Source organism: Hibiscus syriacus, unplaced genomic scaffold (assembly GCF_006381635.1).
Source record: "Hibiscus syriacus cultivar Baekdansim isolate YM2019G1 unplaced genomic scaffold, ASM638163v2 tig00110259_pilon, whole genome shotgun sequence".
Lineage (NCBI taxonomy): Eukaryota > Viridiplantae > Streptophyta > Magnoliopsida > Malvales > Malvaceae > Hibiscus > Hibiscus syriacus.
In genome coordinates this window covers 130,203-148,206 of record NW_024062650.1, presented here as the reverse complement: position 1 = coordinate 148,206, position 18,004 = coordinate 130,203, and the positions used below count along the sequence as shown (strand labels likewise).

General features: G+C 36.0%; 2 protein-coding genes, 1 long non-coding RNA gene and 1 pseudogene across 3 annotated transcripts; all 4 read left to right on the top strand.

The window, feature by feature from the left end:
• Nucleotides 1-430: 430 nt before the first annotated feature.
• LOC120115214 lies at nucleotides 431-2,986 on the top strand (annotated as a pseudogene).
• A 1,765-nt stretch (nucleotides 2,987-4,751) lies between these two features.
• Nucleotides 4,752-5,033, top strand: LOC120115218. The gene is made up of 2 exons (XR_005515454.1): nucleotides 4,752-4,817; nucleotides 4,938-5,033. It is a non-coding gene; the product is annotated as an uncharacterized LOC120115218 (long non-coding RNA).
• A 2,978-nt stretch (nucleotides 5,034-8,011) lies between these two features.
• On the top strand, nucleotides 8,012-8,473 carry LOC120115216 (probable serine/threonine protein kinase IREH1). Its single transcript, XM_039135980.1, has 2 exons — nucleotides 8,012-8,209; nucleotides 8,337-8,473. Exons 1-2 carry the CDS (start codon nucleotides 8,031-8,033, stop codon nucleotides 8,422-8,424), a joined length of 267 nt encoding a protein of 88 aa, XP_038991911.1. The 5' UTR covers nucleotides 8,012-8,030; the 3' UTR covers nucleotides 8,425-8,473.
• Nucleotides 8,474-16,602: 8,129 nt separating this feature from the next.
• On the top strand, nucleotides 16,603-17,601 carry LOC120115223 (phospholipid-transporting ATPase 1-like). The gene is made up of 2 exons (XM_039135990.1): nucleotides 16,603-16,816; nucleotides 17,175-17,601. Exons 1-2 carry the CDS (start codon nucleotides 16,806-16,808, stop codon nucleotides 17,584-17,586), a joined length of 423 nt encoding a protein of 140 aa, XP_038991921.1. The 5' UTR covers nucleotides 16,603-16,805; the 3' UTR covers nucleotides 17,587-17,601.
• Nucleotides 17,602-18,004: the final 403 nt, after the last annotated feature.

Below are 18,004 nucleotides of genomic sequence, written 5' to 3'. Positions count from 1 at the left end.
GTTGATGAGATCACGACGGCAATTGGATCCCATTATTGGTTGGTTTCGGGATTTAACACTTGGTATTGAAGGTTTTGAATGTCAAAAGTCCCATAGCTCTACACGGCAGGTAATTCTGATTTTGTTCGTTTCTTGCTGTTTTTTTGAATTATTTTTCTCGGGAGTGATTCCTTGCTTTCCCTTCCGTACAATGCTTCTGTTCCCTCCAAAACTCAAGAACAATCGAAGGATCCAATCCAACACCAAAAATCCTTACTTTCTTCTTGGTAGATGCAAATTCTTTTCTTTTTACCACCCAAAGCTCCCTCTGTATCGATTCGTGAAGAGAGTGGGTTTTGTCTTGATTTCATCGCTTATGCAGATACCCAAATGTCCAAACTTGTTACTGCTCAAGAATTCATTGCTTACAGCTTCATTTTTCTGCAAGAAAAACAATCGAAATATGGCGGCGACTGCATCTTCATCTTCAATGGAATCCCCCGAAACAACGACGGAGAGGAGAGGAATCCCGGGAACTCAGTTCGTAGAAGATGTCGAGACTTATCTATCTCAAACTGGCCTCGATGTCAACTCTGCCCTCGCTTTTCTGCAAGAAAGGTCCTTCCTTTAATTCTCAATTTATAAAGTTTGGGTTCTATTTATTTTTCATATTTAGTTGGGATTGAAGAGTTCGTAGGCTTATTTGGTTGGAGCTTATTGAATTTGCAGGCTTCAGCAGTATAAGTTGGTCGAGATTAAATTTCTTGCTCAGCAACTGGATCTTCAGGTATTATATTTGAGATCGTAGCCCTAGATTTAAAACTTAAAGGAAACTTATAATCCTAGCCATCCAAAATATCTCCAAGTATTGTAATAATATAAGCTCCTGTGTCAGGGGTCCATGGAAAAGTGTTGTGAAAATGCTTGTTATATCATATCAAGAAAGGGGGAAGCAAGGCAAAATCAGGTCTCACCCTTGTGTGGATACAATTTCCTTTTGAATGGTGTTTTGTAAAAGCATGATATTATTGGAAAGAATATGACTTGTTTAGTCTAGATTTTGCCTTGCTAATTCACTCTTTCTGTATAGGCTTTGACTTCTAAAAGCCATGTTACTCGGACTTGACTGCAAGTGTAAGCATAAAATGAGCATAAACACAGCTGAAATGATCGAACAGAAAAACTTCCAATCATTGTCTAATGCCAAAATTTGAAATTTGGTTGCACCACCATTGAACACACCTAACCACCGTCAAGCAAGTCAAATTTAGTTGCACAGAAAATTGAAAACACCAAAGCCGAACTAAGCATTTGAGAACCTCACTAGATGGTATAGTTACACTAAATGAATTGCTTGTGTTTTATGTGTTTAGATACCTATAAGCTCGTCCTATTTATAGTGGTGGTTCCCCATCAAAAACCAACCTCCACCATACCATGCCATGTTCACATCATGTGGAAAATGCTCCTCAATCTCAACTATGCACTTTAGTAGTTTGAGAGAGGAAACATGGGGTTATCCCACAAACTACAACCATTCTAATATCACTTTAATTTCCCAGTACAGGGAATGTGGGAGTAGGCCATGAACCACAATATAGAATTTTGGTATGCATTTGACATGGGTATGGTTAGACTTTTTTCATGTATATGGAGGACTCTTGGAGGTCATATCCCCGTATCCATGTGTTAGACATTAGTCGGACAAGGATATTTAAAAAAATTCGAGAGTTCGACGATCATAGGCTGAAAGTATATCCGACCATGTTCTGTTATGATGCTGCTTAGTTACATTCTAATTTATGTAACGGGTTAATCTATGTTCATTCCCTCCCAAAGATTCAACCAGGCTAGACATTCTCATTCATGCTTAATATATGTTGCTTAAAGTTGTTGGCATATAACAAGGGTTTTGACTAATATGCTTTATTATAATGGTCATCATGCAAAAATTCCTGATATTGAGAAATGATTGGACGTGGTTGCCACTTTACAAGCTAAGGAGGGTTCTGGTGAGGTTCATATTTTTATGATATCTTGACTTTTACATTACGGTTCTTCTTTTTTAATGAAGTACTTATTCTCCATTTCTTTTTGGAATTTCGGGTATTATAGCAATGATTTAACTTATCAATGTTGTTTGTTTCTATCTTATGTTGAAAATAATATGAGTTGCAGCTCATGAGAATGACTACTGTCTCTCTGAGTTTCTGGCAACCATATAGCATGAAAATCTCATGTGACTTGGTGAACTTGTGATCTGCTACATATGGGCCTGTATTGCTTGAAATTCTTAACGTTCGTGTCTAAGCTTTTTTACTTTAATGCTGAGGATTGAATTGTACAAGACATTCATATTGTGCTTGATTAGGTGTGAAGTTCTCAAATCAAACGGTTGCATGCTTTTACGAAAGAAGCTTGTAAATAAATTTAGACCTCTTTATCTCTATCATGTGTTGTATGTATGATAATGGTTTTTAATGTTACTTTCGTCTTATATAGGCTTTTATTGCTGATTTTGAAGTCTCTGAAGGCATATAGTCAGGGGCTAGCATTGAGGATAAACTATTCAGTTTGTTTATGGCTGGGAGCAAATGTCATGTTGGAATATTCTATTAACTATGCGAAGAGTTGCAATAGTCGTAACTGGTCACTACCTGTTCGTATGCTTTAACAGAAAAAGAGTAATGTAATTCTATTAACTTCTGCATGTGCAGGCTACTTCGCTACTGAAAAAGAATTTGGAAAACGCTAAGTCAAGTCTGGAAGTTCGTATAGCCGATTTGCGGTTCTCGAGGGATCAAGTGACTATAACTCAGGTAGTACAGGCTGAGCATGTGTATTCTATCAGCATGTGTTGGTTTTTGGTTCATCAACGACGAATCCGTCAAACCACTACTTCTTCCACAGCCAAGGATTCATGAACTTAGAGATACCATTCCTTGATATAGTTGGAGGAAAGTATGCTGCTACCCTTCGTTTTTTTATGTTCCGGTCGACGTTTCATCCGTGTATTTCTTGATTGATCGATTTCGCTCTGTGGTCTCTCTATATCTACACTTTCCTCCGGTTCTAGGTTTCTTGGTTCAGATAAGTGTGAAACACATAATTATGTTGGTGGGAGTTTTGGACATCATATGTAACAGCTGTTTTTACTATGATAGCATAGGAGTTTGTGTTTTTATTTATTTATTTGTGTGTCCATTGCTTTTTTCCAACTTTGTTCAGTTATAACTGTTTGATGTGCCAGTAATTCTCAGTGTGAACTTTGCTATGAAGAACTATTCGAACGTTGATCAGAGCTGTATCTAGTGGCTAATATATTCTGTTAGTATGGCAGCATGAATTTTCGGAAATGATCTTACTATGAAGCTTTGTTCTACTATTCGTATGCCATAACAATTCGCAGTTTCTCGTTTATTTTAGAGTGATTGTCTAATGGTAGTGGTTGTAAGATGTGCCAGTAATTCTCAGTTTGAACTTTGCTATGAAGAACTATTCGAACGTTGATCATAGTTGTATCTAGTGGCTAATATATTTTGTTAGTATGGAAGCAAGAATGAATTTCCAGAAATGATCTTACTATGAAGCTTTGGTCTACCGTTCTGCCCGATCCAATTCTGAGACCTTTACATTTGATTCTTGGGATTTTGTTGGAATGTACTGGAAATGATTTGTAGGTATCGTATTTTTCTTCAATTTTTAACTTCTTCTGAGACAACTTGTATGTTCTGCAGCTATGACAAATCAACAGCTAAAGGATAGAGGAAACCAGATGATGGATGAGACTGATCAAGCCATTGACAGGGCTAATAAGGTTGTTATCAAAACTTTTTCTGCAATCTGATTATATGACACCCCGTGCATTTTCTATAGGGAGAAATAATTGGTTTTATATTAAGATCCTTAGATATTGAAATTTCCTTCTATATTCTTTCTATATTGAACTAAAAATCAACAAAATGCAAGAAGTCTTGGGATGTCCAAATTTTTGTATTAATTCCTCCCATCATTAACACATCCAGATTGATGGGCTATTGATAATGAAAGACTAATTTTGCCTGACCCCTTTTAATATTAGGTTGTTCAAGATACTGTTGATGTTGGAACAGAAACTTCTGCAGCTCTCAAGGCTCAGGTACACAACTTGAAAGCATTAAGAATTATCAACATTGTGGTCACCGTGTCATTCTTATAGTATTGTTGTGGGTGTTTTTTAGCCCGTGTATCTTTTTTCATTTTGCAGTTGCCACTAAAGATAAAAGATAAAAACAGACTGTTACAGACCTTTCAATGGCCAGGGTGCACATCCGACACCAGTTCTACCACCAATCAAGTCTACTATACCCCTTGATCCTATTGGACAGCTCAGTGAGTGTTTGCTGTTGAAGAATATGTTTGATCCTGCAACTGAGGTTTAGATTTTCCTGTTCTAAACATGTTATTTCACTGTTACTTCGTGTGTTCTTTTCTGCTTCCTTGTACAAGATAGTTAATTTTCTGTATGTTTTATCGCCAGAAGGAACCAGATTTTGACTTGGATATTAAAGAGATGTTGAAGAAGAATGCAGCAAATATGGCAGGGTGAAGCATATTTATGTTGAAAAGTAAGCAATGCACTGTCTATTGCTTGGGATAAACTCAATTGTTTCAGTAATTGTTTTTATTTTCTCAAATCTGGATAAGTATCTTCTATAGCCATTATTTATTGTTTATTATTGAGCAAATGTTCTATGTATGTTGAACAACAGTCCTATTTGCAACCTATTGTTTGTTTGCTGGTAAAAATAAAATTACACCATACCTTGTAAGCCGCCTTTATCATGCCCCAGAAATAAGTAAGTTCTAATATGAAGCTGTTACTATTTTACAGAGATTGGATTATTTTCTTCTGTAGGCTGATATTTGTTCATTACTATTATCTTTGGGTTAATGTATAATATTTATCTTTGGTGCAGTTCTTGGTTTGCCTTATAATCATCCAATGGATATGTGGTCTGTTGGTTTCTGTTTGTATGAGCTATATACTGTAAAAGTTCTTTTCCCTGGTACAACAAACAATGACATGCTCTGCCTTCATATGGAACTGAAAGGTCCTTTTCCAAAGAAGATGTTGCGTAAGGTACATTGTCAATTCGTTTGAAGGATTTATCTTTCAATTTTCTCTTTTTGCTGGACACGTTCTTACTTGATGCAGGTCAGTTGAATTCATTCTTCTGTTTTCATTAACGTGGTTTTCATTTCAAAATTCAAACCATGTTATACCAAAACAAAAGGTGCATTTAGAAGCTTTTTGATTCCCTAAACCCCTTGTTACTAAATTGTACATGCAGCAATTGTTGGTACTTCATCAACAAGTACAAATAATGGACTGGTTCTTCAAGAAGTTTTGGAAGAGTCTCCGAAGTGGAAGGTGTTACGTGTGAGTGAGTTCCATTATTTGTGCATCATATGCTTTCTCCGGTCACTTCAATCTGGGATGATACTCTTCTTTCCTGTTCTCTTTGATTTGTTTTTGCAGGTAGGTAGGATGGCAGGGCAATTTGCAAAGCCAAGGTCAGACCCATTTCAGATTAAAGACGGAGTTAAGTTACTGAGTTATCGAGGAGATAATGTGAATGGCGATGCTTTTGATGAGAAATCTAGAGTGCCTGACCCTCAAAGATTGATTAGAGCTTATCATCAATCTGTTGGTAAAATACATGTACTGCATTGAAGATTTCATCATTGATCCCATGTGTACACACTGTCCTAATTTAGCTCCAAACGTGTAAGACACTTGTGAATACACATACTGCAGTGAAGATTTCAGCATTAATCCCATGTGTACACACTCGTATTATAATTATTTATAATATTATTAAAATTATCTATAATATTAATTATTAGTCAGTTTTTTATTCGTTTGTGTGATTATAAAGTAGTATATGTTCGAAAGACACAAACTATTTGAAAATAAACGTTCAAACATCTCTGTAAATGTTGTACTCGAACCTATGACCTCTAGAAATAACAAATATGACTTAACAACTATTTAACAAATGTGTATATAAAAAAAACTCAACTGACTAAAATACAAACACTTAAAAAATTGAGTAACTAAGAATATAGTTTAGGTTATAATAAAAATTGACTTAAGAATCGAAATGGAAAAATGTAGGCGCAATATATTTAGTAACTATCAGTCTATACGGATACGATATTAATTGGAAGTATGCGTTAGGTGTACTTGGATGCAACTCTCGAACATAACTCCATGTCTGTTTTTTACTTTAAAATTTTTTTGTGCATACTCCTTGCCCTATTTAATCTCTGTCTCTGTCTACCAATTGCCATGGGGAAAAATAGAGTGGAGGTACACAGTAAGGATTACGTACACCCCCACCATCTCCCTTGTTGGACATGGAAGAGCTCAAGGACTGGTCATTTTACAGAGATGTCCTTGCCGAGTTTGTTGCTACTCTTTTATTCCTTCACGTATTAGTTGCCACTGTTATTGTATACAAAAGGCAAACAAGTCCCTGTGATGGTGTTGGTCTCCTCGACGGCATCATTTTTGTTCTTGTCTACTGCACCGCCAGAATATCTGGTAACCTCAAAACATTATGTTAATTAACTCAAACAATTGCTTGGTTACATTGCTATTCTTCTCCAAGACTTCTCATCTAACTGTTCAATTTCAACTTTATCGAGTGGTTCACTATAACTTCTAAACAAATAAGTCTCAGCTAAGTATGGAATATTGGACACTTCATTTCTATTTGGTATATTCGATCTTGTTTCAACATCTTCCAAATATCAAAAACAAAAATTTATACACTCTTTTGTCAAATACCCTTCAACAATTGATCTTTTTGGATAACGCTTACTACGACAGTAAGACTTCAACTTGCATAAAACCCTAAACCTTAAATTCCAAACCCCGCAAAAAATAAGCCCGGACCAAAAAAACCCATCCACCTCCCTAAGATTCTTCCTGTGCACATGGAAGATTCAAGAGCAGCCACAAACCCACCCAAACTTGCAGCTGCTACATCACGTGGGCCAAAGGCCTACCCCTGCACAAAATTGCACATGGCCAACAGCCCACGCTTATATTCTGGCGGTTGGTATTTAAAAACCATTCCAATTTTGTTTTCGTAAGGGATGTGGGATTTTGCTCTTCCCAGAAAAAACTAACGCAGGACAATTTTCCCAATTCTTTCGCTCCGTCTTTGCTTCGTCTCCAAGTCCAAGTCAAGATTTGTGTTTTTGCGCCCCACTTTTACCTTTTCATCTCATTCTGCAAGTCTAAACCAGGTCTTCTTTCTCACTCTCTTTGTAAGGAGTTCATTTTTGGATTTCTTTTCTGGGTTTCTATCATGGGTTATGGAAGCAGCAGCTCTTATGGCCATCGGTCTTGCACATGGAGGGGTAAGTTGATACGTTTGTGAAACGAGTGAAAATCTGATCACACCTTTGATTTCGGAAACGGTTGCTAAAGCCTTCTTTCGTTGCAAGGATAGTCTACTGATTACCATGATTTGCTTCGTACATTGGTGATTACTTTGGAGCATCAGATTACCAATGCTATTGATTCATGCTTTCTACTGCAATTCGTAACCAGCCTTGACACTCTATTACTTTGAAAATTACTTTGGCTATCCTGATGAATTTCGTGTTTTCTTTTTCGATTTCAAGTAAAGCTTTCGAAATTTGCTATTGATTACCAATGCTATCCTGATAAATTTCGTGTTCTCTTACTTCTACACCATACCCATCTTCTCGATTTTCCAATAGATCCGATTTTTGTTGGTTTCGCAGTTGCTCTGCTTCTTCTTCTTCTGGAGGCTGTTGTGTATTTCCTTGTCTTTGCTTTCAATAGTTCCGATTTATTTGTTTGATTTTATTTTTTTATTTTTCGTTTATGTACTGGATAAATGCGAATCATCGACGGAATCATTTGCTTCGGGTTCTTGAATCGGAAAGGGGTTTTGCCAAGGAAAAAGCGTGCATTGCTCTACAAGCTTATATTTGCTTAGGCTACGCCAAGTTTTAATTCATTCCTGATCATGCAGATGAATGAACTTGCTGATATTGCCAGATGTGTAGCAAATACACCATCCGTTGATGATCGTTCGGTGCCATATTTGCTGTCTTGTCTTGAAGACTTGAGACTTGTCATAGATCGCAGAAAATTTGATGCACTCACAGTAGAAACATTTGGTGCACGCATTGAGAAGCGTATAAGGTAATTTTCTTGCTGCTGCTTATTTTTTAGATTTATATTGTAAAAACGCAATGCATGAACCTTGAGAAAAAGGTTCTAGTTGAGTTTGTTTTGCTTTTCTTATTATGTTATGGTTTTTCTATTTTAGGGAGAAGTACTTGCAGTTTTGTGAGCTAGTCGAGGATGAAAAGGTTGATATAACAAGCACTGCCATTGATGAGGATGCTCTTTTATAGGACGATGTGGTTCGTAGTTTGAGAACTAGCCCCTTTCATTCATCTAAGGATCGTACCTCCATAGATGACTTTGAGAAAATAAAACCAATTAGCCGTGGAGCATTTGTGTGCGTTTTCTTAGCAAAAAAAAAAGGACAACAGGGGATCTTTTTGCAATAAAGGTTCCGGAGTTTGATTTTCTTTCCCTAAGATCCATTTTACTAATAATATAACATTTAGTTATTTATAGTTTATTTTATTCTTTAATTTTAGATTGTATTAGTTCCCTATAAGTCTTTTTTATGTTTAGGGCATTTCCCTTTTTGGTTCTTACAGTGACTCCCCTCTTTTTTTTCTGCTGTATCATGTTTTATCTTATATGCTTTTTATATTTTTTTTTCTGTTAGCTTGTGATCGAGAGGTCACGTGGAGTTAGTTTCAGTTAAAATTACGTTTATGTTGTTTGTACAGGTGCTAAAGAAGGCAGATATGATTCGCAAAATGCAGTTGAAAGTATATTAGCAGAGCGTGACATTTTGATTTCAGTCCGCAACCCATTTGTGGTGAGCAGGTCTAACATGCCAAGAATTTACGGTTCTTGAGAACTTGATATATTATTCTTACAACTGTGTGCTGTGTCAGGTTCGCTTCTATTCATTTACATGCCGTGAGAACTTGTATCTTGTGATGGAATATTTAAATGGAGGTGATTTATATTCATTGTTGAGAAATTTAGGCTGTTTGGATGAAGAGGTTGCCCGTGTATACATTGCAGAACTTGTAAGTTTTAGATTCATTTTTTACAAGGAGTATATGCCTTTTCTTATGTTAGTTGAATTCTTCTTTTCAGTTGTATAAATATATACATATTTTTATAGGTACTTGCCCTGGAGTATTTACATTCTTTTCATTGCAAAAGAAGATCGGAGCAAGTTTCGGTTTCAATTGCTAAAACATTGCATCCACTGGAGCCGGTTACCATTTCGATCGTTGCGGAGAAGTCGACCAGAAAGTCTCTGAAAGAAGAACAATAGAATGGAAACACAAGCCCAATAAATTCTTGTTCGCAATTTGCTTGTCGGGTCAAATGAGTAACCATCCTATTTCGGAAATCCATATGTTCTTGGACTTACTGTGATTGCTGGAATTGGTGGCTTCCTCTTTGCCTACGACACAGGTTATCAAATCCCTTTCATCCCTTATTTCCAACTCTCTTTGTTCCTCGTTAGATTTGCTGTATTCATCTGCTGACAATAATTTCTGTCTTTCAGTAGTTCTGTTGAATGTCTGGTTCTCCAAGGTATGTTTGTATATGATATGCTGCAAAGACAGGCCCTAGCTTATTCGTTCTACAAGCAATCATTCAGTCTTCAAAGTCAATGCTGTGTTGTTGCAGTACCGTATTTTTACTTTACAGTTTAAATTGTCGTAACCAATTCATTAAAGCTTTTGGAAGTTTTGCTTTCAAGGGGAAACATTTCTTTGCATTAGTTTGACAGCTTGTATTAGAATTTGTGAAGTGTCTTTCTGGTTTGGGATAACTTAATGATGCCTTTGAGAAACTGGAATTGGGAAGTTCAGAAGTCACTCTGTATGAAGAAAGCCTTTATAAGCCTTTTCCATTACTTTGGACTTCAGAAAACATATAGATAAGTGAAATTTTGCATTTAGTGCAACCAATAAAGAGATGCTAACTCATCTTGTTTAAAGTATGGGATGTTATTGTGTAAGTAGTCATTAGAGTATAAGTTTGACCAAAGTTATGGTTAATGTTGTTTCAAGGAAGAAGTATTTGAGGCAATCACATAAAGCAAAATACTTAAAAGAACTTTTCCACTCTCACATCCAAATGGATCAGAAATGGTTCTTAAAATTCTAGGAATATGAGCTTAATGAATACAATAATCATGTCACTAGCTCTATGGTGACTATCATCACTTTAATTGCATCTTGTGTTCATATCATTATATTTCAATAAAAACTCTGAGTAGGGGCAGATTTGGAAATCTATAAAATATGAAAAGTAAGCTTCTGCTTAGCTTTAGTTTGAACACTCAATTGACTCTTGCAACATTTTCAATTGCAGTTGTACCAATTAATAATGTTCATATACTTTTGTTGCCATGCTTTATTCTTTTAGTCACAAGAGTCGTACTTTTGTTTCAGAAAACTTAGCCTGGTACATGGATTTCTTTGCTTTAGAGTGATTCGATGCTGGTTGTTTACATTAAAGAAAGATATGGATCAGTTACTGAAGTATTTTGAACTGAAGTAGTTCTCAATTCATTGAATCCTACATGGATCACTAAGTATACTATTACTTACCATTTTGAGGCTGTCCAAACCTTGCTGTAAGCTCTATAGTTCCCATCTTTTTTTGGTCTGCAAAATGATGATTTGAGTTGCTCGTTGTAATTTAATTTGTTGGATGCCACTTGATTACAGGTTTCATGTCTTTGATGTTCTCAAGATATAACTACTCATCTGTGGTTTTTCTCATGCATGATGAAGTAAAATGGGACTGTTTTCATTCTTCTCTGATTTCTTTTGCTTGGTTATATTGTATTCATTCTTATTGTCATGTACCCATTTACAAGAGACTGATACTCCAGAATCAGCAGTTGCTAAACTTTTTGCATTGCATTGCAAGAATGAAGTTTTGACATTGGAGGATATCATTTCATGATTTCCATTATCCTCATACTTAAAAAAAATAAGTTGCTTAATCATATTTCTTCTGTTGCAGAAATGCTATTGAGGGTGTGATGGGCTTTGATTAACTTTGCAGTTCATCTTCATGTTCAGTGGGATACCAGATTGGACATATTTTTTTTCTTTTTACAGTATATAATCATTAAAATATTGTCTTTCCCTTTTTTTCACAGGAAGTATAGAAACAAAAAGGAAGATGTGGAAGAGCCTGAGGTTGATCCAGAAAGAGATCAGAGAACCGTCTTTGCTTATCAGGTAAAGATGCATATATAATGTTTGTTCTAAGCTTTTTTTGCACCCCTCATGTTTTTCCTCATGAATGCTGGTGTAAAATTTTGTAAACTATTTTTGACATATATCCTTCAAGGCTAATGTCTGTTTTGGTGCATTTGGAAAGAATTCCATGAATTGTAGCTCTACGAGGTATGTTGATAAACTATATGCGAGTTACAGAAGCCATGTTTTTGGCTCCACTCGATTACAAAGCATCTTCTTTCATTGGAGTTAAGTTTTATATATACCCATCGCATTTCTTGTTTACTCAAACATAGCTCCCTCGCTCTCAATCCTCTTGCTTCCTTATTCGCGTTGTTTCATATCATCCTGCTAGTTTCTTTTTCTCCCTTTTCAAAAAACGTGTTTTTGTTTTAGAAGTGAGATGATCATATGTTTATCTTCGATCAGGTAAACCAATTACGGTTTCCTTTTCCAATCATCAAATTTTCTCATTCCTTTTCCATGTCTGATCGAAAGCAAAATTTCTATTCACATATTTGTTTTTGATTTTCTTTTCCCTTCAATTTTTTCCTTTAAATTTGTCTTGCTCTGGAATTGTTTGCTTATAAATTTTCGTGATAGGTTTGTAAGTAAATAAGGAAGTTTAAGTTGTTCCCTGCTTAATCCAGTATAAAATATTTATTTAGTGATTTTACTTTGTTAGGGTTATTTATTTTTTTCTTTTCTTTTACTTCAACTTTGTTGTGAACTAAAATTCAATGCAATTCATAGACACAAGGGCAACGTTCGCTTAAGGTTATTGTTGAAAAGGAGAATGTTTGCAGAGTGTTTTTATTCATGCAGATTTCTTACATTTACCCTTCAGTTTTGTTTGAGAGAAATCGAGCCAAGTTTGAAACATGCATGATTTGGAATAAGAAACAAGCCTGAGAAGTACATGTTTTGGTTGTGTTATTGTTCTCTGCTACAATTTTTTCATTCAGTATTCTGGTTGTAAAGTATCTTTCAAATTTGATTTTGCAGAAGCTGATTTTGGTGGAAACAATGAACTTTATATTGTCGCGGTCCAATCAGTAGGCAATGGCAGAACCACCTCTTCCAGCACCAGAAGAGGTGGCAGAGTCTACTTCTGTTTCTAATTCCGTGACATCTTTGGATGGGCTTATAGCTGAAGATCAATTTCCAGAGTACCCTGCAGTTGAAAACCATGATTCAAAAACCAATGAATATGTAGGTGAGAATGCTGGTGTTAGGAGTGATAAGAAACACTCGGTCCTGGAGAATCACATTGATGTTTCTGAAGAAGATGGATGGATCACTATTCCATATAGTAAGTGCATAGTAATCTAAACAATACTAACCTATGATTCTCGTAGTTTATTAGTCTCTACTTATGATTTCAATGATTGGCTTTTGCTCATTTTCTTTCCATTTTTTCTCCCTTTCCTTACTCCTTTGAAAATGTTCAATTTGTAAAAGAACTTGTTTTGAGCGAATTACCCCATACTATGTGTTGGACCAGTATGCATTTAAATCCAAACAATCAAGGTTGTGTAGGAGGGCAGTGGCCTGATGTTTGTTTTTATCACTAATTTTCAACTTCTGGAAACTAGAGTGTCTGGAAAGGTAAATGTCTGAAACTATGTTGGCAAATTGAAGAGTCGTGACTTGAGTTTTGTTGTGAAAAACTGTTCAGTTCAAGGTTTTGTCTTTTTTTACTTTTTAGTTTCTTTACTGTTTGGTTATCTTATCGATTGCTTCTTTTGTTGATTTTGGCTATTCTTAGCTCTTGGAAAACTATGAAGTCTTTTCTTTTGTGTTCATTCAACGGATGGTTCTGTACCTATTTGATTATTTTCCCTTTTGCCTTACTTTCACACTTTTGTTTTCATTTTTTCCCCAATTATAGAGTGATTTATAGTATCTCTATATTTTATTCAATATCCGTTAATTGCTTGTTGGATGCTTTGCTCCTAGGTTGCTCAAATTATTGGGAAGCCAGACCTAGCCCCCTGCTGCATGGGTGAGAAAGCTTGTTACTCTGTGTGATCAAGCCCCTGCAACACCATTTGATGCTGTTCCACTTGTTTTAGAGAAGGAGTTGGGTCGAAGTATAGGCGAGATTTTTGAAAATTTTGATGTAAATCCTCTTGGTTCGGCTTCAATTGCGCAGGTACTACTTTCCATTTCTTTACATAGCTCAAAATTCTGAATGAGTTGGTTGGGAAGGGATGTTTTCAACTTTGCAGCTTTTTGATGATTATAACGGATAAAGAACAGATATTTTCATTAAATCACCTTAACACTTGCCAAAATATGACAGGCTATTACACAATTGAGCTTTAATGACACCATTTTGATAATTTTGTTTATTATTAATTTTAAGTCATTGGCTTAACTCTTAATTCGTACTGGTGGGATATTTCTTATGAGAATCCTATGGATATACCTAATATGTTTTCATCTCTGAATTAGGTTAATCGAGCAAGACTCAAGGGTGATGTCAAAGATGTTGTTGTGAAGGTAAGTCCCGTTTACGATGATATTATATCCTGAAGTCAAAGGTAGCTTGGTCTATATTTTGGAGAAGGATTTAGAATCAGAGGTAAGACTAATTTTTTATTTCCAAGATCGATTAGATGCTTATAGTATATGTAGTCTGTTGTTTCAAGATGGTTCAATCTATGAACCACAGTTTCTGGTTCTTCTCTTTTGGTAAATTTCAATCACCCATTTTTTTAGGGAAGGGCCTGGCGGCTCAATTATGGTTTATTAGCTTTCTATAATAAATACCATTCAGTATTTCTTTTCCCACTGGATGTGGGATTTCCCGTTTTTTCTCTCTGCTTTTAGGTGGCAAACAAAATCTGGCTTTTCCTTTCGTTCTGAAGCTTCGTGGAGAACGCAATGGCAACCCAGGAATTCCAGAGCAGATTTATACCCATCGAAATCAGCAGCATTCTCTTCGCGTTCCCCCCCCCCCCATGTGGGCTTCTCTTCTACACCAGAAAAAACGCTTCTCTAATGTCAGAGAAGAGTGTTACCTTCCGCTCTCGTCGTCACCTTCCTTGTTTCTCAGAATTCATTTCCATCTACTTGGATTTCCATTTCTCCCATTTTCGATTCTTCATTCGCAAATCTTTTGATTTTCATTGGCTTCTTCGAGTTCTCATCTCATCGCTGACGGATGAATCGCCAATGGTCAGAGAAGCCTCCATGGCTTCTCTTAAGGACATTTCTCTTCTGGACATTTCTCTTCTGTACCTTTCTTTCTTTTCTTTTGAAACAATGTTTATATAATTTGGTTTTTTATTCTTTTTAAATCTTAATTTGATGTTTTGATTACTTTATTAGGAATCCTCTCCTTGTCCTTGACTGTTGTTCTGCTATTTCTAGAGGTGGCCGTCGGGTAATTTTTGTTTTTCTTCTGTTCTGATTTAGAATACTGGAGTTTGATTATTATTGAATCGTTTATTGTTAAATTTATCGGATCATCATTTCTAGAGATTTGGTAATACGGCTGGAGTTTTTCTAGTGATGACATTTGGAGTTCGAGCTCTTGATAAAAAGGATATTGATGCCGCTTATATTGTCAAGCTTGCCAAAATTGCCACTGCCGAGATTATCTCTTCTAAGGTGTGCATATTCATTTCTTGGTTCTTTTTTTGAATAGGAGTTAACAACGTGAAAGTTATAAGGGATTCCCTCAAAATTTCTGTTTTTGGTTCTATTGTGCTCTTCTGGCCATTTGTCCTATCCAACATCTATTTTCTAAAAGAGGAAAAAAGTATCATACTTTGTCTGGTTTAGTCTTCAAAAGATAGAATTTAATATATTGTTTGTAAGTCTTTGGTTATGTTTCTCTAAGAGTGTTTCCATTGTTCATCTCTCTCTTTAATTGTTCTGTTCTTCCCTATCTTGCATCATGTTCAGATTGAGAGGCCCTAGTTCTTTCTGTGCAGTCATATGATATTTTGATTTTTCTCCTAAGACTTCATTGGTTGATTTTTCTCCGAAGACATTCTTGCCCAAGAATCTTTTGATTCAGTTTCATCCAGTGGCTTATTTGTATTTCCTGGCTATTGCTGCTCTCAATCAACTTTCACCTTTAGCAGTCTTTGGGAGTACTCTTTATCTTTTCCCACTCTTGTTTCAAATGCTTTTCAGGTAACAATCTGGAGGGTCAAAGCAAAGAAGAACAAGGGAATCTCGATTCAACTACAAGCCCAGATTACTAAGTAGAAAGGTTCATTAGTAGGACGATGCAGGCGCACTTGTTAACCGATGTGAACCACATGAGGATCGAAGCAATGAGGCGGTTCAACTGCGTGGATGATCGATGCTGAACCGGGAAGAACTGGTCGACAGGGAATCGATGCTGAAGATGATTCTAATTTGGGAATTTTTGGTGGAATTGGTTTGGAATTAGGGGAAATAACGTGAAGAAGATTTTGATTGAAAGAGATGATTTAAGCGTTGTTGGAATTTAACTAAGTGGAATGACACTCCTTATGATGCTCTTACCCACTGCTTGCAGCAATTGCCTGCTGAAGGACAAGTTCAGGTATGCCATCGTCTATACTTCACTGTTTTTGACTGATGCAAAGACCAGACATGGAGTGCAACCAGCAAATAGAAAAAACGAAAATTCAAAAAGGAGAAATAATCCAGAAAATGGTTATCTTCAGATACCGGATGAAGCAAAATCTTCCAATGTGCTACAGGCCTGTTCTGGAAATTAACAACCAGATGTTTGTGCACCCTTGGCACTTATAATCGATGGAAACAGCTTCGTCTATACTTTTGAGAAGGATTTAGAATCAGAGGTAAGACGTAAGACTAATTTTTATTTCCAAGATCGATTAGATGCTTATAGTATATGTACTCTGTTGTTTCAAGATGGTTCAATCTATGAACCAATTTTTGGACTTGCTTTTATATTTGTATTTATTGTCATTGTTTTTTCATTCCTGAATATTTCAATTTACTTTACACACCTTTCAACAGCTTTTCGACATTGCAACTTCCTGTAAGGTAGTTCTCTGTTGTCGTGTTGCGCCATTGCAAAAAGCTCGGATTGTGGATCTTATCAAAAGCCGCATTGATGACATGACACTAGTTATTGGTGACGGTGAGTCTTTTTGATTATTTGTTGTGTTTAGATTTTTCTCTAGTGGCTTCATTAGTTTCTATAGTTTACATGTTTCAAGCTACCACTGATCTTTCTCTGATGTACATTTTGACGGGCTAATGATGTTTCGATGATCCAGATGGCGGATGTTGGTGTTGGAATATGTGGTAAGGAAGGATGACAGGCTGTGATGGCATCAGATTTTGCTATGGGCCAGTTCCGGTTTCTGAAATGATTACTGTTCGTGCATGGTCACTGGGATTATCAGTTAGTTGGTTACTTAGTTCTTTACAACTTCTATCGCAATACTGTTTCTGTGTTGATGCTATTCTGGTATGTACCATTTTTGGTTGTGAATCTGTGCTTTTTGAATTTCCTGCGTGCATTGCTCAAAAAAAGGGGAAATTTTCTAGGTAATTTTCCTACAGGTCACTGTTCAAAAGAAAGTTTCAGGTTTGCAACTTTTCATTTGTACCTATTAAGTTAGCAAACTTAATGTTGAATCAAATTTGAACACATAGATCATTGCAAGTGATAATTCAAGTTGTACATCTTTTCATGAGAAATTTAAAATCAATGCGGTATATTGGCACTTGACTATCAGGAAATATTAAGCTGTTTACTTTTTTTTTCTGTAACATTTGTAGTTAATGGATGTGGATTTCACGATACATTCTTTTCTATGTTGTAGGTACATATTATGCACAGCCTTTTCAACGACTTCTGCATTAACAGATTGGAGTAGTGTATTTTATTCTGTTATATATACATCTGTCCCTACTATTGTTGTTGGCATTCTTGACAATGACTTGAGTCATAAGACACTCCTAAAGTATCCTAAACTTTATGATGCGTATAATCTGCAACTCTTTTGGATCACAATGATTGACACACTATGGCATAGCCTTGTTCTATTCTATATACCTTTTTTCACATATAAGGAGAGCTCAATTGATATATGGAGCATGGGCAGTTTGTGGACTATAGCAGTTGTTATTCTTGTTAATATACACTTGGCGATGGACATTCAGCGTTGGGTATTCATTACTCATGCTGCAGTGTGGGGATCAATAATTGTATACAATACAAATCGGACCTGTTGATTTTCTTAGAGATCCTGTGATTTACGGAGCAGGTATACTCTCCATGGACGAACGTCAGGTCATATTGTGATCGATGTCAATGGTGATAAACTGAGGTTCCAAGCTGCCTATTTGATCATTTTCCACTGATCCTGCACTACCAATCTTCCAATTCTTCGACTCCTTTATCCATTTCCTTATCTGGGTCTTCCTCCTTTTCTTCTACACCATACCCATCTTCTTGATTTCTCAATAGATCCGATTTTGGTTGCTTTCGCAGTTTCTCTGCTACTTCTTCTTCACGGGTAAATATGAGTGGAAAGCTAATTTCAGAGATTACCATTTGGGTTAAAGACAATTGATTGTTATTCTCTGTTGATTCAAAATCATAATTTACACTTAATTTAAAATAGAAGTTGAATCATACTTTGGTTAACTT